The following is a 27,754-nucleotide window of genomic DNA, read 5'->3' as shown; positions in this document are numbered from 1 at the left end:
GTTGAGTACAGACATGGAGTTTCATGTTGGGGTGCTTTACACAGGTGGGCACAAAAATGAAGGCTCTATCCAGTGGTGGTTCATTTTTATCAAAGTGAGCCGGTCGGCACTCTCAGCTGACAGACGGGTGCGCTTGTCAGTGATGATGCCACCGGCTGCACTGAACACCCTCTCAGATAGGACGCTGGCGGCAGGACAGGACAGCACCTCCAAGGCATATAGGGCAAGTTCAAGCCACAGGTCCAACTTCGACACCCAATACGTGTAGGGCGCAGAGGGGTCGGAGAGGACAGGGCTGTGGTCGGAAAGGTATTCCCGCAACATGCGCCTATACTTCTCACGCCTGGTGACACTAGGACCCTCTGTGGCGGCACTTTGGCGAGGGGGTGCCATCAAGGTGTCCCAGACCTTAGACAGTGTGCCCCTCGTTTGTGTGGACCGGTGAGAACTTGGTCGCCTACTGGAGGAACTGCCCTCCCTGCCGCCAACGTCACATGCTGGAAACATCTCCATCATATTCTGCACCAATTGCCTGTGGCAAGCATTGATGCGATTGGCCCTCCCCTCTACCGGAATAAAAGAGGAGATGTTGTTTTTATACCGGGGGTCAAGGATAGCAAAGATCCAGTACTGGTTGTCCTCCATGATTTTGACAATACGCTTGTCGGTTGTAAAGCACCCCAACATGAACTCAGCCATGTCTGCCACAGTGTTAGTTGGCATGACTCCTCTGGCCCCACCGGAAAGTTCAATCTCCATTTCCTCCTCATCCTCCATGTCTACCCATCCGCGCTGCAACAATGGAACGATTCGAAGTTGCCCGGAAGCCTCCTGTATCACCATCACATCATCGGACAACTCTTCTTCCTCCTCCTCCTCCTCCTCCTCCTCCATTAAACGCAGTGAAGCGGACAGATGTGTGGACCTACTCTCCAGCTGTGACGGATCGGATGCTATCCCTAACTCCTCTGTGTGATCTGAGTTATCCCTGATGTCAATCAGGGATTCTCTCAGAACACACAAGAGCGGGATTGTAAGGCTCACCATCGCATCCTCAGAGCTCACCCTCCTTGTGGACTCCTCAAAGACCCGTAGGATGTCACAAAGGTCTCTCATCCATGGCCACTCATGGATGTGAAACTGAGGCAGCTGACTTTGTGGCACCCTAGGGTTTTGTAGCTGGTATTCCATCAAAGGTCTCTGCTGCTCAACCACTCTATTCAACATCTGAAACGTTGAGTTCCAGCGTGTGGGGACGTCGCACAAAAGCCGGTGTTGTGGCACATGCAGGCGTTGCTGGAGAGATTTTAAGCTAGCAGCGGCTACTGTCGACTTGCGAAAGTGGGCGCACATGCGCCGCACATTCACCAGTAGCTCTGGAACATTGGGGTAGCTCTTTAGGAAACGTTGCACCACTAGGTTGAAGACGTGGGCCAGGCATGGAACATGTTGGAGTCCGGCAAGCTCCAGAGCTGCTACCAGGTTCCGGCCGTTATCACAAACGACCATGCCTGGGCCCAGGTGCAGCGGCTCAAACCATATTGCCGTCTCATCGAGGAGGGCATCCCTCACCTCGGAGGCAGTGTGCTGTCTGTCCCCCAAGCTGATCAGCTTCAGCACAGCCTGCTGACGTCTACCAACGCCAGTGCTGCAACGTTTCCAACTCGTAGCTGGGGTCAATCTAACAGCGGAGGAGGAGGCGGTGGCGGAGGAGGAGGCGGTGGCGGAGGAGGAGGCGGTAGAGGAGGAGGAGGAGGAGGGGGGTGTTCTTCTCGTGTCCCTGCCAGGAATGTTAGGCGGGGAGACGAGGTACACCGGGCCAGTTTGGGAAGCAGTCCCAGCCTCAACTACATTCACCCAGTGTGCCGTCAGTGAAATGTAGCGTCCCTGTCCGCATGCACTTGTCCACGCGTCGGTGGTCAAGTGGACCTTTGTGCAAAGCGCGGAACTAAGGGCCCGCCTGATGTTGAGTGACACGTGCTGGTGCAAGGCGGGGACGGCACACCGGGAGAAGTAGTGACGGCTAGGGACGGCATAGCGAGGTGCCGCAGTTGCCATCAGGTCCAGGAAGGCGGGAGTTTCAACAAGCCGGAACGCCAACATCTCCTGGGCCAGCAGTTTAGCGATGTTGGCGTTCAAGGCTTGCGCGTGTGGGTGGTTAGCAGTGTATTTCTGCCGCCGCTCCAATGTCTGAGAGATGGTGGGTTGTTGTAAAGAAGCGCCTGATGGTGCCTTTGATGGTGCAGGAGAAGGAGATAAGACAGGAACAGGGGAGGATGAGGGAGAAGTCAACAAAGTGGCGGAGGCAGATGAAGTGGTGTCCTGGCTCGTCCTCTGGAGTGCATCGCCAGCACAGTCAGCAGTGGCAGTGGCAGTGGCAGAGGCAGAGGCAGTGGCAGTGGCGTGAACGGCAGGCGGCCTTTGTCCTGCCGTTGCTGCCTGCCACTGATTCCAGTGCTTGGATTCCAAATGACGGCGCATTGAAGTGGTGGACAGGTTGCTCTTCTCAGAGCCCCTAATCAATTTCGAGAGGCAAATTGTGCAGACAACACTATATCTGTCCTCGGCGCATTCCTTGAAAAAACTCCACACCTTCGAGAAACGTGCCCTCGAGGTGGGAGTTTTTCGGGGCTGGGTACGAACTGGAACATCTTGGGAGATTCCGGGTGTGGCCTGGCTTCGCCTAAGCTGCTGACCTCTGCCTCTGCCTCTAGCTACCCTTTTTGGTGCTGCACTTGCCTCAACATCCACACTACTTTTCCCGCTTGACATCCCCCCTGTCCAGGTCGGGTCAGTGTCCTCATCATCCACCACTTCCTCTTCCAACTCCTGTCTCATCTCCTCCTCCCGCACAATGCGCCGGTCAACTGGATGCCCTGACGGCAACTACGTCACATCATCGTCGATGAGGGTGGGTTGCTGGTCATCCACCACCAAATCGAACGGAGATGGAGGAGACTCTAGTGTTTGAGCATCTGGACACAGATGCTCCTCTGTTAGGTTCGTGGAATCGTGACGTGGAGAGGCAGGTTGAGGGACAATGAAAGGAGCGGAGAACAGCTCTGGGGAGCAGGGACAGTTGGGGTTATTGTTCTGTGAAGCTTGGGAATTTTGGGAGGAAGGAGGACAAGACTGTTGGGTAATAGGAGGAGAGGAGGCAGAGTCTGACTGGCTGCTGGACAATGTGCTGTAAGCGTTCTCTGACAGCCATTGCAAGACCTGTTCCTGGTTCTCGGGCCTACTAAGGTTTGTACCCTGCAGTTTAGTTAATGTGGCAAGCAACCCTGGCACTGTGGAGTGGCGCAATGCTTGCTGCCCCACAGGAGTAGGCACGGGACGCCCTGTGGCTTCACTGCTACCTTGCTCCCCAGAACCATTCCCCCGACCTCGCCCACGGCCTCGTCCACATCCCTTTCCGGGAGCCTTGCGCATTTTGAATTCCCAGTTAGAAATTGGCACTATATACCAGTAGCAAAAATTGTGGGTGCACGTAACCCCAATATATTCTTTGAATTCCCAGTCAGACAATGGCACTATATACCAGTAGCAAGAAATGAGGGTATTTATAACCCCAATATATTCTTTGAATTACCAGTCAGAAACTGGCACTATATGGCAGTAGCAAGAAATGAGGGTATTTGTAACCCCAATATATTCTTTGAATTCCCAGTCAGACAATGGCACTATATACCAGTAGCAAGAAATGAGGGTATTTATAACCCCAATATATTCTTTGAATTCCCAGTCAGACAATGGCACTGTATACCAGTAGTAAAAATTGTGGATGCACGTAACCCCAATATATTCTTTGAATTACCAGTCAGAAACTGGCACTATATGGCAGTAGCAAGAAATGAGGGTATTTATAACCCCAATATATTCTTTGAATTCCCAGTCAGACAATGGCACTATATGGCAGTAGCAAGAAATGAGGGTATTTGTATTCCCAATATATTCTTTGAATTCCCAGTCAGACAATGGCACTGTATACCAGTAGCAAGAAATGAGGGTATTTATAACCCCAATATATTCTTTGAATTCCCATTTAGAAACTGGCACTATATGGCAGTAGCAAGAAATGAGGGTATTTATAACCCCAATATATTCTTTGAATTCCCAGTCAGACAATGGCACTGTATACCAGTAGTAAAAATTGTGGGTGCACGTAACCCCAATATATTCTTTGAATTCCCAGTCAGAAACTGGCACTGTATACCAGTAGTAAAAATTGTGGGTGCACGTAACCCCAATATATTCTTTGAATTCCCAGTCAGAAACTGGCACTGTATACCAGTAGTAAAAATTGTGGGTGCACGTAACCCCAATATATTCTTTGAATTCCCAGTCAGACAATGGCACTATATGGCAGTAGCAAGAAATGAGGGTATTTGTAACCCCAATATATTCTTTGAATTCCCAGTCAGACACTGGCACTATATGGCAGTAGCAAGAAATGAGGGTATTTGTAACCCCAATATATTCTTTGAATTCCCAGTCAGACACTGGCACTATATGGCAGTAGCAAGAAATGAGGGTATTTGTATTCCCAATATACTCTTTGAATTCCCAGTCAGACAATGGCACTGTATACCAGTAGTAAAAATTGTGGGTGCACGTAACCCCAATATATTCTTTGAATTCCCAGTCAGACAATGGCACTATATGGCAGTAGCAAAAATAGTGGGTGTATATAGCCCCAATTCTATTGCTAGGGGACTTGCAGGGTATTTCTGGGGTGAAGGTGGGGGGGCACACCGTTGGAACGGGTATCGGGGGTATATATCGGGTATACGGGAATACACTGACAGTGTATTCCATTCAGGATCCTGGGAAAGCTGGGTTGCGGCGATTGAGCCCGTCAGTGCCACGTTACACTGACAAGCTTCTCCCTGGAATTTAGCTCTTACAAGAGCTGTTGTGGTTGTCTTCTCCTTCCTATCCTAGCCTGTCCCTGCCTACCCAGAATCTAAGCCCTAGCTAGCTGGACGGAAACCTCCGTCCTCGGTGAATTGCAAGCTCAGAATGACGCGAACCTGGGCGGCGCTGTTCTTTTAAATTAGAGGTCACATGTTTTCGGCAGCCAATGGGTTTTGCCTACTTTTCTCAACGTCACCGGTGTCGTAGTTCCTGTCCCACCTACCCTGCGCTGTTATTGGAGCAAAAAAGGCGCCAGGGAAGGTGGGAGGGGAATCGAGTAATGGCGCACTTTACCACGCGGTGTTTGATTCGATTTGAACATGCCGAACAGCCTAATATCCGATCGAACATGAGTTCGATAGAACACTGTTCGCTCATCTCTAATTAAAAATTCAAATCACTCCCCTTTCCCTAGAACACATATAAAAGTAGTTAAATACTGTGAAACACATACATGTTAGGTATCCCTGTGTCCGAAATCGCCCGCTCTACAAATCTATAAAAATATTTTTCCTGTTGGGTAAACGCTGAAGCGGGAAAAATAGTCAAAAGTGCCAAACTGCCGTTTTTTCACTGTTTTGATTCTGATAAAAATTAGAATAAAAAGTGATCAAAGCAATAACATTTCCCGAAAATGGTAGAACTAAAAAGTACACCCGCCCCGCAAAAAAAGACGCCCTATGCATTCCCGTATACAGACGTATAAAAAAGTTACGGCTGTCAGAATATGGCGACTTTTAGAAAAAACATTTTTACACAGTGTTGGATTTTTTTTTAAGGGGTTAAAATGTAAATAAAACCATATAAATTTGGTATCCCCGAAATCGAACCGAAACACAGAATACAGGGGACATGTCATTTTGGCTGCACAGTGAATGCCGTAAAACCGAAGCCTGTAAGAAAGTCGCAGAAATGCAGTTTTTCTTCAAATCCACCCCATTCTGAATTATTTTCCAGCTTCCCAGTACATTATACAGAATAATTAATGGCGGCATCATGAAGAAAAATTTGTTCCGCAAAGATTAAGACCTCATATGGAATCGAAGGCTCAGGGTTCTGTCCCAGTAGAGGTGCTCCAGCAATAAATGTCAATTGGTACAAACCACCTTAGTGGCGCAGTCTGGGCCGGACACAGATAGAGTCCCTGTGCGAGGACAGTCACGGGCCCCTTGTTTTACTGAATCTCTCTAACAGTCCACCAGTAATAACTAACCGTCAAGTTCATTATCTTAGGAATTTCCCTGCAATCCTATAGATAGTAGAAAGCTGTGGTTAATGCGATACGGATCGCCTGACCTTCTCAGGGTGCACCAATGACCTGTCCTCCCCTGGGTGTAGTGCAGAGGTGCAATGGAGGACACCAGGTATCTGCAGCGCAAATCTAACTATCTGTATGATACATAACAAAAGCATTGATGCAAAGTTTTTCTCTTCTTCCATTAAATCTTGTTCTTTTTTTTTCACTGCCAGTTTGGAGGAGGAATCTGCGTTTTCCCTTTGCACAGCAACTTTACGGGAACGCAATGTGGAGCTGCAGCGGGACATGAAGAGAATGACCGCACTGTTCGAGAAACTGAAGACTTACATCGCCCTTCTTGCCTTACCCAGTGAGTAACATCAACTTCTTCTCTGCTAGCTTTTTATAACCTGAGAGATTTCTCCACAAGTTATACAAGGCTTTTGTCTGTACACCCTGGAAAAATGCAGCTGTGACAGCAGGACAAGGCCACAGGATGGTTTAGTTACTGTGATGGGATCGGTGATTTTCTTTCATCCTAACAGAGACCGTACCCATCCATTGTAGAGGCGTGTGATTGGATAATGGAGGGTTGTGTGTCCCAAATTGACCTGACAGGTTTCCTTTAAGGTGGTGGCCATCGCTCAATTTTTAGGGTAGTCTTCTATGCTGATCAAGTTCTTAAAGGGGTTGTCCATTGGGATATATATAGATACATTTCTATTATGTTTTATTTTTTTTCTGTAAAAGAATGGGTTAAAATAAGTATTAGCCACCTCACTAGTCCCCACCCCATGCCGCTGTCCTTGCTGGACTCCTGGTCCCATCTTATATCACAGGAATTGCCAGGACATACAGTGAGCGGCTGGGGCCCATCTAGATCTGTCGCCTGGTCTTTAATCAGTAACGTTGTGCACCACATTTTATTCCCACTAACCTCTGAAGGACAACAATACAAGACACTGGCCGTGTGTGACTACAATGTGGTGACTATAGTGCATTGTACATCCCTCCAGTATATGGGAGCCTTGCAGTGCATTTTAGCCTCCAGTATTGGGCCGTGGCTTCAAATGTCTGATGTCACGTGTATAAGGCAACATTTATAGTGCTGTCATTCAAGTACATTATGATCTGTCATAGAATCAGAGCAACGGACTGAAAAGTCAACAGAAACGGTGGATGCAGATGTCGCACCCTCCGTCCCCATTCACTGTGATGTTATAGGGAGTCTGTCGCCAGGGTGAAGCATGTTAAACCAGCAGCACAGTTAGACAGATCAGGCTCACCTTAATGTAACGTGCAAATGACGCTGGGCTCACACCACTGTCCGGTCTCCGTGCATGCAGAAGACGGAAACCTGTCAGACCGAGTCCAGCCGTGAGCGCCGGTGAGCGTTTTATGCTCTCCGTGGCGAAACCGTTTTTTTTAAACCGGATACAAAGTCCTGCATGTACGACTGTGTCCGGTTAAAAAAAAACAAAAAAAAAACAAATCTGTTTCGCTGTGGAGAGCATAAAACGCTCACCGGCGCTCACGGCCGGACACTTTTCAAACCCATTCAGATGAATGTAAAATGCCTGCAGGTCTCCATCTCCTGCCCAGTTTCGTGCTGGGGACGGAAACCATCAGAGCGGACTCCCGGGCGCAGATGTGAACCCGGCCTGAGCACCAAGGACAACACCATTGCACCAAACTACTATTCTAGCACGCACTCCTGCACTCCTCCCTTCTATGGGTGATAAGGCCGGGGAGCGGTGCTCGTCCTGTTTATTTCCTTGTATGACACCAGTGTGACCCGGGGATAACCTTGTGCCGTAGAATATAAGAAGAGATGTTTTTGTATTTTCCATCCTGTTTGTCAGCGCCTGGATAGAAGGGCTCTGCACTTTGACCCCGGCGCTCCTCTCCTTGCATTACTTTGGTTTTCTAGTGGCTGACGGTTGTTTATTCGGTATTTTTATGCCACTTGAAGGAAAGGAGATGTCTAATGGTGTTTATTTCCTTCTCACAGCAGCGGTCGCCGCATGTCCTGATCTCTAGGTCAGAGAGCACAGAGGAGTGTAGAGCCATGTCCTGTATTCTGCCTCTATTATCTCAGAGTGGAGATGACGAATGGATTCTGCCTTATTTGCAATTTGTTTGTCTGTTTTGTTTGTAAACATTACGTCTCAGGCTTCACTCTGGTGTTTAGTCTGTGGGATATCGGCCGTAGCTTGGCTGTGTTTCCCAGACCAACTATTGAGCAGGGCCCAGTATTCTGAACATCATAGTCCTCTATGGTTCTAGGCTTAGTCCTCTGTGGTTCTAGGCTTAGTCCTCTGTGGTTCTAGGCTTAGTCCTCTATGGTTCTAGGCTTAGTCCTCTATGGTTCTAGGCTTAGTCCTCTATGGTTCTAGGCTTAGTCCTCTATGGTTCTAGGCTTAGTCCTCTATGGTTCTAGGCTTAGTCCTCTATGGTTCTAGGCTTAGTCCTCTATGGTTCTAGGCTTAGTCCTCTATGGTTCTAGGCTTAGTCCTCTATGGTTCTAGGCTTAGTCCTCTATGGTTCTAGGCTTAGTCCTCTATGGTTCTAGGCTTAGTCCTCTATGGTTCTAGGCTTAGTCCTCTATGGTTCTAGGCTTAGTCCTCTATGGTTCTAGGCTTAGTCCTCTATGGTTCTAGGCTTAGTCCTCTATGGTTCTAGGCTTAGTCCTCTATGGTTCTAGGCTTAGTCCTCTATGGTTCTAGGCTTAGTCCTCTATGGTTCTAGGCTTAGTCCTCTATGGTTCTAGGCTTAGTCCTCTATGGTTCTAGGCTTAGTCCTCTATGGTTCTAGGCTTAGTCCTCTATGGTTCTAGGCTTAGTCCTCTATGGTTCTAGGCTTAGTCCTCTATGGTTCTAGGCTTAGTCCTCTATGGTTCTAGGCTTAGTCATCTATGGCTTTACCTTCTCTCGGATCTGTCGCGACAACTGATAACGGGAGTGCGACTGCCGATGTCCTGACCGCGGCCGGCGGATCGCCCCAGAAGCTGCAGATCTAGGTGGTAATATGGCGGACGTGGAAGAGGATTTCATGGTTGTCATGGGGTTGTTACTATGTAACCAGTTGTAGCGAGTTCTCGTTTCGTTGCCACATTTTTCCTATCGCCTCCCCTCCAACCATCACAAATGAATTCTGTTTGTTCGCCGTCGCGGAGCGTTATTCAGTCCACCTCACATCGCAGTGGGCGGCGTTCTCGCGGCGTCCTTCATTTGCAGGATAGAATGTCTGGCGTCCTCAGAATTCGGATTTCTCCAGGGTCGCTCTGCGATATTAATGACCCGCTTCACATTTTAATAATCTATTTTTTACTAATTACTCCAGGCACAAAACCAGAGGGTTTACTGAAAGCCAACTACAGCTCCGTCCTGACACAGATCTGCGACTCTCTCCGCGGACTCCATGATGTTATGAAAGGTAATGTACGGCGAGCGACAATTCATTATTCACGTGGCGCTCGCTCCGATCTTTCCTCAGAGAGCTGGATAGATTTTTTTTTTTTTTTTTAACCCAATTATCGTCCCCTAATCCCTAAATAACTTCCCTGTCCTGGCTCCAGTCTGTCTTCTCATTGTGCGGTGAAACTTTCTATGTATAGACTAAAGCAGCGAGCCTGGGGATATCGGGGACACGCGTGACCTGCAGCAGCATGGGGCTGCCGAATAGTAGAGGTCAGTGCTGACAGCAGACCCCACCTCCCCCCAAACCAGGGGTCAAGAAACTACATTGTAGGCTCTCGGGGTGTGCCGGGTGTAGGGGCCAAAGATTGCCGAGTAAGAGACCCCTTTTATACAGACTGGAGGACTATATATATAAATATATAGTATAATATAGTATGTAGTATAGTATATAAATATACAGCCTCCAACCGCAACCCCCGCCCCCCCCCCCGTATAGCCTCCAGACTAGGACTCTCCTTTGTACAGACTCCAAACAACAAAATCATCTTTGTTCCGCCTCCAAGATCATAATCCCCTTCTTGTACATCCTCCAGACTGTGACCTTACCCTTTGTACAACCTGTAGACCATGACACCCCCTACCCTTGGTTATCCTGCAGACCATGACACCCCCTACCCTTGGTTATCCTGCAGACCATGACACCCCCTACCCTTTGTATAACCTGCAGACCATGACACCCCCTACCCTTTGTATAACCTGCAGATCATGACACCCCCTACCCTTTGTATAACCTGCAGACCATGACACCCCCTACCCTTTGTACAACCTGCAGACCATGACACCCCCTACCCTTTGTATAACCTGCAGACCATGACACCCCCTTACCCTTTGTATAACCTGCTGACCATGACACCCCCTACCCTTGGTTATCCTGCAGACCATGACACCCCCTACCCTTTGTATAACCTGCAGACCATGACACCCCCTACCCTTTGTACAACCTGCAGACCATGACACCCCCTACCCTTTTTACAACCTGCAGACTATGACACCCTTTCTCTTTTGTACAGCCCCCAGACCAGGACTCCACTTTATTCAGATTTTTTTACGACTCTCTCTGTTCCTGCATTTATTTTCGGGAGCCCTCATTTTCAGTGACCTAATGGCAAGGCCAGTGTCAGGCTGTTGTGATGATGTCAGAGAATGACAAGGGCTGTAGGAATGCAGAGAGTTAAGAACCGCAATTCCCTGGAGTTTTGTCTTTTCCCCGATATTCCAGGAGATCTTCCCTCGTGTATAGACCGGTTACAGCTCATTATATTCTGATATACACGGCTCATACATGGGCCGCTCACGTTCTTACCACCGTCACATTAGACCTTATATAACTGGGCAGATTAGTAGGTCAGACTCCGTTTACACACAGCAGTTTTTGGCTCAGTCAGACAGATTTCCTGGCGTTGGTCTGAGTCTTATATTTACAAGCAGCAAGAATGGGAATCGGAAAAGCATTCTCCTCATAGCCAAATAAATCCGACTATTAATAATGGGATTTCCCATCTATAAAGGTTTAAGCTTATATGACATGGGGATGGATCCGGCGGATCTCACTGCTGTTACGTCCATGTCCCAACATTGTATAGGGGCAAAAATGGGGGATCAGTGGGGTCTGACCGATGATCATGAGGTTATCCCCAATCCTATGGTTAGAGAGGGTTCAGCCTGAACTTGGTTCAGCCCCTCTTAATAAATAATGGGCATCTTTGGGGGAAATCTACCCCAACTAGGAGCAGATAAAGATGTGAAGTACAATTGACACCAGTCTTGATATAAATTATAGTCCATTTGTCTATCTTGGAGAGAGGTCATGCCCCACCCAATATTTGTAAAAATGGTGAGAACATCATAAAAAAGTGGGGTTGTCCCACAAAGTAAAATGAAAGGACCTTTCTCATGTTCCATATGCAACCTGACTGCAGCTAGGCTGAATGTGAACAGGACTGGTGACAGTCAGTGATCCCATTCCCTTTAATGGGAGTGCCGGAGATAGCCAAAGTGCAGCATTCGGTTATCCCCAGCGTTCCCATTGAGGTGAATGGCTGCACCATCTGTCACCATTCACATCCATCTTCAGTCTGGCTTCGGTCATACAATTTTTTTTTCACCCTAAAATGGCGCCACCCCTAGCCCAAAACTGTCAGGAATTGCACCAAAGCTCCATCCCAAAAGCATTCCCTGGGTGTCTCAGCCTCTTACGATGTCCCAGGTTTGCCAATAGACGTGGATATGGGTCAGGAGACTTCTAGTTTCTGCAACATCTACATTCGGTCAGTTTTTGCAAAGATAGTGTATGTTATTGGAGAAGCAGAATATTCTAGAAGCCGGCCGTATGGCTATTTGCCTTTCCTCCCGCCCTGTGTGCCGATGTGGAGCAGAGATGAGTTCGGGCTCTCTTGCTGATCTATAGGATCTGTAAATGATAACAGAATAACATTGGCACTTCCCATCGCGGTGCTTTACGCCCGGATTATTACCCGGGAGCACTCGCTGCTTTATGTCTATTTTTCCTTCTTTATGTCATTGCAGAGCTTTCCAAGCACTACAGTCATAAAGCTGCGCTGGAGCAGGAGCTGCCGGGAGCCACCGAGAAACTGAAGACCACAAATGATTGCATCTTGTCTTCACTCGTTGCTCTCACCAATGCAACAAGCAAGGTAGTGATATGGCGGCGTTATTACCACAAGTTCCGTTTTATCTCTGGGTGCAAAGACGTAGTTCTAGTTCTACCCTGCGAGGGGCAGGCTTTGGTACTTAAAGGTAAAGCATGAGCTGAAGAAGGTGAGCATGCTTCAGAGGAGGGGGATGAACCATGCAAGCTCCATAGGGAAGTGATAGCAACCAGACTAGTCTTAAAGGGACAGTCCACTATTGCTATCTTTAGGACAGGGCACCATTATGTGATCAGTGAAGGTCGGACTCCTAGTGTCCTCACTAGTACAGCAATGTACCAGAACTCCACTGTGTAGAAACCAGGACTGTACGGTCACTTCTATTCTACCATGAAACACATTCCTGGTTGGCTCAGCCAAGTGTGCATGTGTTTTCAATGGGTAGAGGAAAGTGATCCACTACCAGGCATTGCAGAACAGAAATATTGGGCAGGCCGAAATCCAACCTCCCCATACAACCATTAGCATTAGTAATCAGACAAGTCTTAAAGGGGCGGTCCAGGACTTCAGTATTAAAGGCTTATCCTTAGAATTGTCAATATATGATCAGTGAGGGTCCAATTTTTGGCACCCCCTCTGATCAGCTGTTTCCTTAGAACTACACTGAGCAGTAGCCAGGAAAGGTGCTACATGGTCATTCCCATTCTACTGACGAGGTACAGTCATGCTTGGCTTGGCCGAGTGTGCCTGTGTTACCAATGGGTATTACGTTTTGACATCCATTTAACGGATGCAAAAACTGCTGCATACGTCATCTGTTCACATGGACAGCAGTTGCCGTTCGTTTTCTTTTGACGGACATAAGATTATACTATACAGACCGCAACGGATCCGTTTTTTAATACATTGATGTCCGTATAAACCGATGACCGTCCGTTTTTTGCATCCGTTACATGTTTCATGTTTACCATCCCCCCTATTACTTCTAATGCGACCTGTTTTTTCCTTCCCCCCCCCTCCATTAGATTGCAACTTTTTTCTCCAACAACCTGGACTACTTCATGACTTCCTTAAGTTACGGACCAAAAGGGAGGCCGGGCTTCACCAATCCGCTCTCCGCCGAGATGATGCTTCAGTACAAGCAGAAGGCCGCCCGCTACATGAAAGCTTTAAAGACGGTTTGTAGACAGAGTCCGTCCGCGTCTTCCCTCCCCATCTTTAACCTGCCGCACGTCCTGATTAGAGAACAAATATTGTCTCTTCAGAAGCCGACGTTGCGTTTCGGGCCGGTAGTGAGACTTCACCACAGGCCATTAAATATTTACATCTCGAGCAGAGCGGATACTGCTGACGATTTGTGCTGAACAAGTCGGGGCTGCGGCGCTTATTTGTTTTCATGCCAGCAAAATGTCTGCTTGTAGGACTCGTGTGAGCCCGGTGATATTTAAGGTTTTCATTATAATTGGGTTGCGTCTGCCCAGAGAACACCGAGCCGCCATTCATTGTCACAAGGACTCCATCTTTGGTTTTAGAACCCGGAGGTCTTATTTGTTTTTCTTTTGTTATTGTTTCTTGTTGTAATATCCTCTTCTGTCCTGAGCGAAGTCTTTTGATCGCCGTTTTAAGAACGTACATTTGTATTTCGGGGGAGGAAAGTTCATTTGTCACTTATTCTCGGGATGAGTATAATGGCTCTGGCAGGGCGTGTGCGTTCATACACTTAGTTTAAGGGTTTTAAAGTGCTTTTTGGCAGGATTGAAACTGCTGCAAATAGAGAGTAACGTGTGCCGTCCGTATTCATTGTCGGTGCGGTGAAAGACTGCACTAGCTTGCATAGTATATTTATACAGCGTTGCAACCGTATGGGGTGTACAAGAAAACCCATCCCTAATGTCATTGTCATAGTATTACCCATAATCCTTTGTAGCCAGATTGATGACCGCAGGCTTGTCCTGGCTCTTGCATTTCTATGTACCATATGTGTGGGGGGTGTTAAAGGGGTTGTCCTGGATAAAATTTCCCCGCTGCAGAAATAATTGTTAAATGGCAACCACATAGCTGAGAAAAGCCCAGGGACACTAGACTGCAAATCCTGGTCATCATGCTTGGAAAAAGATCCATGACATAAGGAAAGCTACTTATGGTCTATGACTATCCTCCCATCAGCTAGTCAGAAAGAAATATACTCACTACTGTGCAGAAGCTGGGAAAGCTGTGTGGAATCCTCCCTTCTCCATCCACTGTGTCAAGAAATGCGTAGAAAACTAGAACCAGAGACCCGTAATGGGAAGGAGATCAGCGCTCGCTGGTATGATGCAACACAAGAACCGGAGTATCCAATTATGGCGCCTTTATCGAGATAGATAAAACATCACGATGCGTTTCGGGCCAAATCGGGCCCTTTCTCAAGTGCAAATATGGGCTTTCCTCTCCGCAGACAGTCTGAATTCTGTGGAGCGGAAAGCCCATATTTGCGCTTGAGAAAGGGCCCGATTTGGCCCGAAACGCATCGTGATGTTTTATCTACCTCAATAAAGGCGCCATGTGTTGCATCATACCAGCGAGCTCAGATCTCCTTCCCAGCACGGATCTCTGGTTCTAGTTTTCTACGCATTCTTCTCCGGTCATCCAGTGTACCACCATATCCGCTGCCACTCTCACTTGGATTCTATACTAAAGCCATCAAAGGGGTTGTGACTTTTCACAACCCCATCAGGTGAGAGGCCAACTGGTTATATAATTACTTTATACATTTTTCTACCATTTGTCACTCCGGCACTTAGAGCGCCCGGTGTCCTTCTTTGTTTTTTGCTCTGTGTTACGAAAGCCCAGCCCCTTCCTCCTGCCCCAAGACAAACCCATCTTGTTTTTGATGGTATCTATGGACAGAACTTACCTAGTAACAGGAAGTGAACAGTAAATTTGCTAGAAGTGAGACACCTAGTGGCAGCAACTTCATAGAGAGGCTTTTCAGGCAAGAAACGGCAATATTTATCATTTAAAGGGGTTGCCTGGGCTTATTTTTGATGGGAGGCCTACACCTGGCCCCGCGACTGATCCTCTGCACGAAGGCGCTTACTTTCCTCCCTATTCCGGCGTTTGCTCCACATGCTGTTTTTCGTTTAGTCGTTGCCCCCTGATTGGCTGCTTGAATATTTGCCTTCGCGGTCAGGTGACCAAGTGGTCACAGACCCGCACTAATGACAATAAAGATTAAAGGGCCGGTGGTAGCCCATGTATAAGTAAATGATGGCGTTGCCTTAGATGCCCTCTGTCCAACCTTCGTCGTGTCGCACCTTGGCGTCCTACCTGATCCCTTAACTAATTTTCTTTTTCTGGTTTTACGGCGCGTTGTTTCCTGCCGGGCTCCCAGTTGCGCACTTTGAGCTATAGTCAGTATTATTATGTAAAGTAAGAGTACTAGGAGGGCTCATTATGTCTATATTTCCAATTAACTCCACAATAAATTCAGGGACTTGAAATCCTGTCGCATCCAGATGCCGCGCGCCGCCTCCCAGACATTTGGCGGTGTTATACACCTCTCTGCTGTGCGCTGCTGCGGCCGCCGTTCTCTACGTCTATGATCCCATTTTTGCATTAGATGATTAATGGGACGTATTTGTGCAATTTCGGGATCGCCATTATTCTCAGAATTCCTGACTTTCCCGCTGGCGCTGGCGGCGGCCGGGCTTTCTCTTTCATTGAAATTTAATAGGATTGCTCCCCGATGGATTCTCCTAGAAGTATTCTATTCCTATATAGTTAATTGGTTATACGTTTCTGGCTCGGATCACACTTGTGGCTTGTAAATATACGAATTTGGCTACAGAGTGTCTTCTTGTTGTGCCATATAAATGTAATCCTATACCGTATATTGCACATTATTGCCGCTGAGCTGTAGTTATGTGGCCGGAGTGTTGCGGTGAAATGTTTGTAACGATTTATGTCGATCTTTGGCGCACCGCTATACCGCTATACTGTAACGCCATAGAGAGTCTGTCACTTCTCCTGACCTGTCCCTGGAAATGGCCAACAAACTTTGTATAAATCAATAACACAAATAAATATAAGGAGTATATTGCTCCCCCATCCCCCTTTCCTGTTAAACTGACTTTCACTCTAAAATCTCTGCTGTATCCATTGGAAGAGAGACAGAAGGTCACATGTATCGGGTTACATATGTGTGTAGAAGTCGGGGAGGAGTGAGGTGACAGAAAGCGAGGCTGATGCTGCAACTAAATATAAAGTTTCTATCTCACCCCAAGTTATTGGATTCTATATGTCGGTAGAAGTCTATGGAGAGGGGAGGGAGAGGAGTGAGCAGATATTGAGGAAGACGGTAAGAGAAACAGTTTCTGGGGCAAATGCTGGAACTAATAGGAAGTTTCTATTACAGCCCATGTGCTTTATCCAGTCAGTACTTCTCTATGATCCAGAATCTGTATCCGATTAGTAGTCAGCCCCACAGATCACGAGCACCGGGGTGTTTTGCACCCCAGTGTGAACGTTGCCACAGATTGGTAATGTGCGTCCATTCTTTTCAATGGGAATGCTCCAAGATCACTGAAGTACATTGCTAGGCTGAAATAAATATCCACGTTAGGGGTTAAAAGGATAATTGTAGCTGGTTCCGATCAGGTATCAGGACTGTTTAGCGCCATTTTATTAGAATTGTCCTGATGTTTTTGCTTCTCTTACAGCCCTGTCCAGACTCTGTGCCTTACGAGGAGGCGTTGGTGAATCGCAGGGTGCTCCTGAGCTCCACGGAGAGCAGAGAAGGCCTCGCACAGCAGGTAGGTCGGGACACAACACAGCACATAATGTGCACTTAAAGGAGACAATGCATCTCTTATCTACAGGGGCCCCATCGCTGGGGATCACACTACTGGGACCCCCTTCATCATGAGATCAGGGGTCCCATGTTCACTGTTCCAATGAAGTAACACTGACTGACCAGCTAATGTAAGTGACCGCGACACTTCTTATCATCCAGGGGCAAAGGAGGAGGATCAGACATTTTGGATGTGTAACCACTCAGGGTTTTATAGAAAACGCCCCCCAATCCTGCAATGCCTATTTCAGTCTTGCAGCAAATACAGGCGCACGTGGGGGAGATTCATCAAAATATATTGTACCCCTTGATGTCGCCTACATTGGCAGAGGGTGCTCTTAATTCTTGAAGAGATGCACAGCTAGTCATGAATCGTCCATCCTTTGGGAGCCATGTCCCTAGCTTAGACTTCTTCTGTCATTTATGCTATAGAAGAATCGTAGGTCATAATCGGGCGCGGACGATCGCCACCGACATGTCCGCTCTACGGAGGGTTGTCTAAAAACAAGTGACGTAACTCAAACTGAAGAATAGTTGATGTCTATGCTTCACAATACATAAGAGAAGTTTACTCAATATGGCGGACACTTTATTGTCCTTGATATAACATATGGTAATGGTCTGTGATTCTAAGTTGGAAAAAAAGTTACAAATTGGTGGTTTAAGACTTCCGACTAAAAGTAGTCGGAAGTGAATCTGCCCCGTGGTGTAAAAGGAAAAACAGCCCCACAAACCGCGGCCATAGAGAAAAAAGGCGCCATTAATGGGAACTGTAACTGTTCAGATGGAGGAAAATTAAGAGGACTGCTTTCTCCTTGGACTAGACCTCTGTGATGTCTCCGCAGGTGCAGCATAGTCTTGAGAAGATCAGCAAACTGGAGCAGGAGAAGGAGCACTGGATGCTGGAGGCGCAGCTGTCCAAGATCAAGTTAGAGAAGGAGACGCAGCGAATATCCGACCTCGTGAAGAATATGGACAAGGGACAGCTGGCCGAGCCCGCACAGGAAAATGCCTTGCTACATGCGACAGACAACGCTGTGGAAACAAAAACGACAAGTCTGGTAAGAAATGACGGACTGTAACTTATTCCGCTGTATAGAATAGATCTGACCAAGTCATGTGATCGGAGAGTCTCCTCTAAGATGCCATGTTAAGCCCTGTGCGGGCCCCACAACCGTCGCAGGACTCGGGCACGTACATTGGAATGAATAGATGGCTCATTGATGTGCGTGGAGTGCTGCTTTGTATATGTCAGGGGTAGGGGGGCGCCGACTAGTAAAGGCACAGGTTGTAATGGTATGGAGGTGTAAAGGGGATATCAGGGTAGGAAAACGGGATCTGATCACCAAATTCTGCATTTATTGCAGCACTTATATGCAGGACACGACCTGGAGATGATATGTGGCCAGGGCTCAGTTTCGTTCTACTCATAACATTTTTCTTTCTCTTTATAGATCGGCATGTTAACCATAAGTAGCGATAACCTGCAGGTATGTACACACCTTATATCTGTCTATTTAAGGGCCTATTACTTGAGGACCCGTCCTTAGGATAGGTCTTCAACTTAAGATCAGCTCTTTGATGCAGCACCTACACCGATCATCCTTTAAATGGGTTTTCTGAGCCATAAATATTAATGATCTATATCTATCTATGTGATCAGTGACAGTCCAACACTCAGAACCCTTACCGATCAGCTGAATACCAAGCCCTGTGTTGTACCTTGCATTAGGGGTTTTTGCTTGGTATTGTAGTTCAGCCCCATTCAGCCCCACTGCTGTACTCTGAGATGTCATCGGCACAGAGAAGAGGCCGAGGCACTCATATCCAATGGGGATCCCACTGATCACATAGTGATAATCTGTCCTATGGAGGGACCATTGTCGTGCAGGTCCCAGAAAACAACGTAATCCAGGTCCTGCACCGACCAGAACAGCCGAGTGTTTACCAGGGTTGTTGACTCCTCCAGGAATTGATCCGTCCGACAGATCTTGTTGCTTTGTTTCCTTGGCTGCGGCCTGGGCAGGACTAATATGTTCCTTAATCCGTGCGGACACGCTTCTTTTCTAGATCCTTACGCACATTGTGTTTCTCCGCGCCGCTGTCATTATTGGCAGCGGTCAGGCTCTGATATAGATAATGGCAGCGGCAGGTTTGACTGACAGTTCAGATGCTGATCAGCTCCGCGAGGCCGACCGGTCGCGCTAAAAATAATCGTCTTCTTGTCATGAACAGGTTCCAGATCACGACTCCAGGGAAGGTCTGATAAAAAATCATTACATGACGAGAATAGCAGAGCTCACCACGCAGCTGCAGCTGGCGGACAGCAAGTCTGTGCATTTCCATGCTGAGGTAGGTCTGGATACACGCCATTGTCCATTGCAGAACTGAAATCCTCCCACGTATAGTCGGATAGCTTGCGGCAGGAGGCCGGGGCTGCATGGTGGCGCGTCTCTCATCAGCATTACCTAGTCTCAGGATCCTGTGTCCTGTCTCCATGATGCTGCAATATGCTATCATAGGATATTGCATAGTAGTTTGGTCTGAATGACTTAAAGGGATTATTCACTTTCCTTAGGGTAGGCCATCAATAATAGATCTGCAAGAGTCTGACACTGGGGACCCCTGCAGATCAGCTGGTTCCATACATGGTGACACATGGTAATGGTCATGTACCGGGAGCCCGTTTGCTCACCCACTTTACAGACTAGTGGTAGCTTTAGGTGCTGCAGCGCTGTCCCATAGACATATACAGTACCTAAAGCCACTGGTGCAGCGTGGCCCCTGGCAGGTGATCTGTGGGGATCCCAATTGTCCAACCCTCAAAGGGTCGGATACTAGAAAGTGGATGTCCCCTTTTAATGGTAATTGATGGGGGATAACAGTCAGATTGGTGCCATGTGGCCCATAGGGATGGAGAGAGGGGTCACACCTTCAATTCTGCAAAATCTGCCTCAAAATCAGCGTCAGATTCTGCTGTGTGAACAGGTCCCAACTGTATAGGCCAGTGTTTCTTAACCTTTTCACACTCAGGACGGGCCTGCAAATATATATATATTTGCATTGCATTTTTACCAAAACCAAAAAAAAACACGCCTTAAAGGTGTTGCCAATAATGTTGCATAGAGGAATACAGACATCTTCCCAACCAGAGTGTCGCAGCCTCCTGGTGGGTGTCCAAGGCCCCCCCAAATCTGCACATTCTGCCATTTGATCATACCCTGAAGGGTTTGTCCGACAGTTATTTATTTAATTTTTTACAAAAATGTTAGAATTTCCCGGTCCCTGGTGACGCAGGACATGACCGCTTAGAGTGGTCACCTGTCTGTCACCGACTGGATAAGTTGCCTTTCCTTTGCATTGAGGAAGTTCTGAACGATCAGATAGATATTCACCTATTTTGATCGTTTTGTATTATAATATATTATTATTTTTTGTAATAAAGCTTCCAGACATCCCATTTACTAAGTCTCAGTTTAGCAATTTTTAGTCTAAGCTTTGGGGTATAGATATTGATAGATATTGCTGAGGCTCAGGCAGTTACATTTGTGATACCAGAGATTTTATATAGCACAGAACATACACCGTGTAGTGATACATTCAGCTCTGCTACATCTGTATATTACAGCAGACACATTGTTACAGCGCCGCCTTGTGGTCAGGCCATTCATACCGAGAAGCAATCCTGGAATTTTGGTGTCAGCGCTATAACTTCTCGCTGCGTTCGCTTCTCCCCTCCGATGCCAGTTGGTTTTGGGCGAGCAGGTGATTCATTGCAGCCCTGTGTTACCTTGTTCTCACTTGCGTGTCTGTATTTGCAGTGCCGCGCTCTGGCTAAGAGATTAGCATTGGCAGAAAAATCCAATCAGAGCTTAACAGAAGACACAAAATCGGCGAGTCTGAGCATCAGCAGATTGCAGGTAAGGGCAGCCAGCTGGCAAGTCGCTGTTCACACTCGTCCATTGATCTCTCACAATGACCATCCGGAGGGAGGACTATTGCTAAATACAAAGGCCGATGCCGAGCCCAGTAGCCCCATTGTGTCAACTGTTTGCCAGTAATGCCAAGGGAAAGACAAAAAGTCGCTCTTATTGTTACTGATAAACAACATGCAAACAATCCTCCTGCAGCGGCTTAATAGAAGCTTATTGTGGTAACAACGGGCTCTGGGCAAAATTTTGGGAAAATGTATTAAAGGGGGGGGGGGGGGGGTGCAGGTTTGTATTATTGATGATCTATTCTTAGGATGGGCCATGAATATCTTATCTATTGGGGGTTTACCACCGCGGCCCCACTGATCATTGGTTTGGAGACCCGGCAGCATTTGGATGAGGTTTTGTGCTGTGCTCCCATTCACTTGAATGGGACTGAGCCGCAAACAGGCCACGTGATGAATCAACGCAACGTCACTGGCCTGTGGTTCTTTGCTCGTGTCCTTGTGATTGGTGGAGATCTGAGCACCAGCCGAAACTACCCAGTGGATAGAGCCGGACAGCCTCGTCCACGGGGTAGTAACCGTGTCGGACTACAACGAAGGAGTCCAGGCAGAGCAAGGAAGGACCTACCTAAAATCATGGCTGGTCGGGGTCTATCTGTATAAGAAGATCCTTCCCTGACTCTATCCGGTGTCTGTGTCAGATTGTGAATCAGCAAATATTCTGGTTAATGTGGGGCGGGGGCTGCTGAGACATCGGTACTAAAGGTTTTTCTGAGTTATGGATCGTTAGAACATCAGAAATGGGAGCCATTGTTGATCCCCTGCCAGCGCAGCGCCAAAGTCCTGGAGACGAGAACGCCATTGATTATTTATCTGATCATTAACGCTGATGAATCCGTCTTTCCATGGTAATATTACTCCGCTCGGGGAGAGAGACCGAGCGCGGAGCGGATCTCGCATAAGTCAATTATGATTGAACCATTTTGCTGCAGAACTTTTCCTCTGCATTGCCCCATATACAGGCTGTGTATGGAAGATGGGAGCGACTCCTCCAAGGACTTTCATGTAGATACAGGCAGATGAAGGCTTTGGATAACTTTGCACTGATTTTTTTGGGTTAGTTTCCTAAATGGAAAATTAACTTTTCAAATTGTCATCCTTAAATATTTCCCGCCGTATAGTCTGTGCAACTCCTTCATATAGCCAGCTGTGCAGCAGCTTCTCTCTTTTTTTTTTTTTTTTTTTCTATTCCCCTTCTTTCTCATGATGTAAGAGAGAAATTTGTACAGGGCAGAGTAGAGGGGAAGGATCAAATTTTCAGGGAGGGCAGAACACACAAGCTGTTGAGTTTCAGGGTATATAGGGCACATAGAGGGATGGGGCGTGATTTCACAAAGGCTGTGTCTCAGTGTACAGAGAAAGGAGAGCACACGTCGCGGGAAATCAGTGTTTGTCCACACAAGTGAGAGGAGATGCCAAGACGTGATGGCTCTCTATACTGACTGTCACGTAGCAGCAACTTGTGGCAAGGCCACGTTCGCAATCCTAGGTGGAGTACCACAGCATTGCCCTTGTACGTGGTCACCTTGGAGCCCTGTGCTAATTTGCCATCACAGAAGAAATGAAGATTATGCAAAATATATCATTTATATTTTAGCCCCCAGAAATAGCGCCACTCTGGTCTGTGGGCTGTGCCTGGTATTGCAGGTTTTCTCCATTCTTGCGGATACCAGACAGCCCAACTCAATATGGCCGACGTATCGGTGCCGTTAAACAAAAAGTTTTCTGTCTATTTTGCGCGGGAATGGCCTTTTTACCCTTGCTCGCTGACACTTTACCACCACGCCAGATAAGTGGCGGCTCTTTGTAGCCAGACTTTTTTGATCTCATGCTAATTCCGTCACCATGTAGAGAAGAATATTAGACGTCCCCGCTGATTTCCTCTTTGGTTCTTACATCAGGCCCGATCGCTTTATAGAAATGTCTTCTAAATAGCATTTCATTTCTCCTCTGTGTATTATTGCCTTTCATCCCATTCTCTCCTCTTCTTATCTGCGCTCGTTCCCCGCGCGCTTTATTCCTTGATGACCTTTATGTTGAAGAATACAGATTGCCATCAGCGCTGCTCCAGTCTCCTGTTTTGGACATGAATAATGTAGTCTGCCATTTGTGCACCGTCAGGAAGATGCATGGACGTTTAATAACAGCAAAGTCCAAGGAAGGATTTAAGGCATCTTATGTTGTGTCTTCATCTTTCCTCCTTTTAATTTGTATTAATTGGATTATTGTGGTCGCCTTGGTTTCTGATTTTATTTTATTTTTTTATTATTATTCTAATTTAAAGTAAATGTTCGCTTTTTAACACCGTGATGTCACGAGGTCCACAATTCAATGAAGATGAATGAACTTGTATATCTTTAATCAGTTGGAGCACTGGTTTTCTAATAAGGAGCTCCAAATTCCCTGTTTTGGATAAAGAAAATTTATAACTTTTTATAGCCACTAGAGGGAGCTCAAGAGCTGACTGTATACAATGTTATATCCACTAGAGGGAGCTCAAGAACTGACTGCATACAATGTTATAGCCACTAGAGGGAGCTCAAGAACTGACTGCAGACTATGTTATAGCCACTAGAGGGAGCTCAAGAACTGACTGTATACAATGTTATAAGGGGATATTGTCACTCCTTGGGGAGAGAGCACTATATAGGTGTGTGGAGACTTATTAAGCCTTTAGCACTCCATTCTGCAAGGGACCATGGGAAGAATATGCAAATCTGTCTTCCATGATGTAATTAGGAAGTCAGCTGCTGCCTCAGTGTTGCAAACCAATAGAGGGCGCTCACTGGAATGTGCAAGCCCATTGAAATTCGTTGAAATTCTGTCTTCCTAATTACATCAGGGAAAAGAGGCTTGCACATTCCAGTGAGCGCCCTCTATTGGTTTGCAACACTGAGGCAACAGCTGACTTCCTAATTACATCATGGAAGACAGATTTGCATATTTTTCCCATGGTACAAAGTTATAGCCACTAGAGGGAGCTCAAGAACTGACTGTATACAATGTTATAGCCACTAGAGGGAGCTTAGGAGCTGACTGCATACTATCCCTATGGTGTGCGCTACTAAGCTCCCTCTAGTGGTGGCTGCAGGCGGCCAGAATCTTGTCCATTGCACTGTATCCGTAAAAACTGTTATAAGGAGAGAATGGGAATTTTTAACCCATTTATGAAATGATATTTCCCGGTATAATTTTTATAGTTTTGGTCTTTGGATTGTCATTTTGACCATTAGGGGGCAGCACAAAGTTTGTCATTGTAAACATTTTAACTGAGCTAAATTCTCTTAATTCCGATCCATATGGCGCATAGTAATTAGTTCTCGCTCCTTCTTCTACTACGATGACTTCATACAATGTCAGGGATCTCATAGACAAGGTTTCCTTTGCTGGGGTCGCCTTATCCTTCCCTGCAGCCACATTTCTAGTCTTACAGGCATATGTTGGAAATTCAGATTTAAAGGGATTTTCTTATTATGACATCCCCATCTTAAAGGTGATGTATATTAAACCAGACAGACAGATCAGGCTCAACTGAATGTGACACTTTTTTCCTGCTTCTGTTGCCAAGATATTAATTTTAGAATATGCAAATGAGCAACCTGGAGCACTGAGGGCGGCTCCGGTGCTCCAACTGCTGTAATAGGCAGGTGCAAACACAGGGCCAGGAGGGATTTTGGCATTGCGCCCTGACCCCATCACTCAGAGGAGGAGGAGGAAGGGGTGAAGGAGGGCGTATTGGAGCAATGGAGTCGCCCTTGGTGCACCTGATTTGCACATTATGAAATAAATGGAGGAAGGAATATTCATGGTGGGTGGAAAGGTGTTACCTGTATCTTAGACCCCATAGACACTGCAGAGGGTGCATCCAGTTTGGGGCCGAATCTGCAGTGATATCTAAGTGTATTCTCTGATGTCTTCACCTCTATGGAGGCTTCTGATGACATAGGCCCGGATAGGACCTGATCTATAATCAGAATGGATTTGCTGCCCTAGTAGACGTGAAGGCATCCCAGAATGCACTGGGGTAACTCTTGGATATCAGTCCGCTGCAGACTCGCTCATATACACGGGGTCTGACCGTTTCAGATTTAATAGACTTCACCCTTATAAAGTAAAGCCAGAGCAGCGATCGCCGGGTTCACCCGCTGCAGGAGGATTGTAGTATAACTCGGCGGCCATTCTGTTCTACAATATCAGGACATGCTGGGTCCGCCAGAGCAAGCGACGCCGATACTTGGCAGCAGTCTAACAACCATATCCCATAATAAGACATATGAAAAGGCACCACCCTGGCGATTCCCGACCCTCTCCCCTTTATACCTTCTGTAACTATAAGACTCCGAGCCCTACAATAACAGATCTCTCTTTATAGGATGAATTAATTACAACGAAGCGAAGTTACGAGGATCAGCTGAGTATGATGAGCGACCATCTCTGCGTCATGAACGAAACGCTAACAAAGCAACGCGAGGAAATAGACACATTGAAGATGGTTAGTAAGGTAAGTGAAGGGGCCGGGAGGGCAGGGATGAGGGGTTACTAATAAAGGGCGCGATTGAGGAGACGAAGAGACTGTGCAGAGGACTGGGCTACAATGTCACAAAGGTCCGGGGGTAAGTGCGAGGGCACCGGCCAGGGCTGCTTAACCATAGGGCCAAAGGGGCGCTTACACCATTATCCATATGCTAAGGGGAAGCCTAGTGAGACAGCCGGGGGTTTATCTCCAAATTTTACCCTTCTACATTAAAAAGGTTACAGATATTCAATTCAAAGCAGGTCAAATTCTGCCGCGGATTTTACCAAGGTTCTCTGCTGGGTGTAGACGCGACTTGCTAAAATCTCAAGCCCACGGCCGGTTCTTTAACACAAAAAATCTTTAGTGTTAAAGAACCGGCCATGGGCTTGAGATTTTAGCAAGTCGCGTCTACACCCAGCAGAAACCTAGCCAGAAATTCTGCAGCAAATACATCGGCGCGCTGTGTCGCTGCTGTCCAGCTGTGTCTTAATTTATAAATGAATCTGCCGTCCGACCCTTCATAAATATGAAAAGTTTCTAGAATTGCCAAAATTCTGACTCAAAAAAAGCGCTGTGGGAAAAACTGCGGCGGCAACGCATTGCGGTTCTTCCTGCAGCGCTTTAGACAGAAAGTTGGCGGAGTTTTCCTCTGTGGACTCTGTTACAATTGTAACCGACGGCGTTTCTGTCGGTGTAATGGACACGCTGCAATTTCCAAAACCGCACCAGTTTTGGAAATCACGGTGTGTCCGCACAAGTGGGCATGGGATTCTCAAAAAAAAACTGAAAATGAGTCTGGTCCTGAACCAGAAATTGGCCCGGGACTGAAGCGGTTAATCATGAAATCAATTAAGAATTGAACATGTTACATTGTCAGGTGACGGAACGTCTCGTTCCATGATGGGGATTGTCGTCCGCCTTACACTGTAACGTCTTTCTTTCCTTTGTGACCGCAGGGAAATTCTAAGAAGAACAAGAACCGATAGTTGTCGGCCGGGAGGGCAGAGGACACTGATGCTATATCCACCCGCAGAACGGTCCCGGCCAGATGGAGGTCTCTGCCGTCGTCCTATCCCTGTGATATATGTGAATCCGAATCCCTTCTCTCTGCGAAAGGATCTGGCCAAACATGAAAACGTGTCAACGTCCCGTCCCCCCCCCCCCCCCCGTCCTGACCACACCTGTGACCTGAGCGCTCGGAACGTCGTCCACAAAGAAAGTTTCCACTTTATCATTTTACCTCCTTTGAACGTTTTTACGATGCACTTTTTTTTTCTTTTTTCTTGTTTTTTAACCAGATTTTATTTCGTTACAGCTTTAAAGTGGTTTTTGTTTTGTACTTTTTTCAGGCTTGATTTATAAAACACATGAAATGTCTGTAGCGTCCGTTCAGTCGTGTAAGAGACTCGTACAACTACATTGTATTCTGCTCTGTCACCTCCTACGACAGAGACATAAAGGGAGAATTCTGTTCCATTCAAGGTCTGTTTACTTGCAAATAAATAAGAATTTGCCTCCAATTGTGAAAGCGGAACGTCTGTACATTGAGCGAAGAAACAAAGAAATTACTAAATTTATCAATAAATTCTTACAAAATCACTGACTCCATCTATGCCCTGGTTAGAAGGTTTCCTCACTTAAAGGGATTCTATCATTAAAATCAAATTTTTTTTTTTTTTATGCCTATCATGTCAGAATAGCCTTAAGAAAGGTTATTCGTCTCCTACCTTTAGATGTCTTCTCCGCGCCGCCGTTTGGTAGAAATCCCTTTTTCGCCGGTATGCAAAGGAGTTCTCTCACAGCACTGGGGGCGGTCCTCAGCACTCAAACCGCACTGGGGGCGTCCCCAATGCTGCGAGAGAACTCTCCAGCGCCGCCTCCATCTTCTTCAGGAACGGCACTTCATGCGTCTTCTGGCGGCACTGGGTTCAATCTTCTAGGCCTCGGGCTGAGCAACTGCGCATGCCCACAGGCCACAAGAAAATGGCCGCTTACGCAGCTTACTATGTAAGCGGCCATTGTTCTTGTGGCCTGTGGGCATACGCAGTCTGCTCTGTCCAAAGCCTAGCAGATTGAACCCAGCTCCAGAAGAAGATGCACAGAGACGCCATTCCAGAAGAAGATGGAGGCGGAGCTAGAGAGTTCTCTCGCAGCATTGGGGACGCCCC

At 47.0% G+C, this 27,754-nt stretch overlaps 1 protein-coding gene across 1 annotated transcript in view; it reads left to right on the top strand.

The window, feature by feature from the left end:
* The window catches only part of PPP1R21 (protein phosphatase 1 regulatory subunit 21), a 79,868-nt gene extending 52,694 nt beyond the window's left edge, over nucleotides 1-27,174 (top strand). The window contains exons 8-18 of the mRNA XM_075266951.1: nucleotides 6,388-6,524; nucleotides 9,497-9,589; nucleotides 12,160-12,287; nucleotides 13,268-13,420; nucleotides 16,943-17,035; nucleotides 17,919-18,134; nucleotides 18,528-18,563; nucleotides 19,309-19,425; nucleotides 20,895-20,993; nucleotides 25,443-25,571; nucleotides 26,543-27,174. Of these exons, the coding sequence (XP_075123052.1) occupies nucleotides 6,388-6,524; nucleotides 9,497-9,589; nucleotides 12,160-12,287; nucleotides 13,268-13,420; nucleotides 16,943-17,035; nucleotides 17,919-18,134; nucleotides 18,528-18,563; nucleotides 19,309-19,425; nucleotides 20,895-20,993; nucleotides 25,443-25,571; nucleotides 26,543-26,572 (1,231 nt within the window). The 3' untranslated portion in view covers nucleotides 26,573-27,174. The remainder of the gene's footprint in view (nucleotides 1-6,387; nucleotides 6,525-9,496; nucleotides 9,590-12,159; nucleotides 12,288-13,267; nucleotides 13,421-16,942; nucleotides 17,036-17,918; nucleotides 18,135-18,527; nucleotides 18,564-19,308; nucleotides 19,426-20,894; nucleotides 20,994-25,442; nucleotides 25,572-26,542) is intronic.
* The last annotated feature ends 580 nt before the right edge of the window (nucleotides 27,175-27,754 follow it).

The sequence above is a fragment of the Leptodactylus fuscus genome, chromosome 3 (assembly GCF_031893055.1).
Source record: "Leptodactylus fuscus isolate aLepFus1 chromosome 3, aLepFus1.hap2, whole genome shotgun sequence".
NCBI lineage: Eukaryota > Metazoa > Chordata > Amphibia > Anura > Leptodactylidae > Leptodactylus > Leptodactylus fuscus.
Note: the sequence above shows the minus strand (reverse complement) of the source record. Positions and strands in the feature narration are given on the sequence as shown.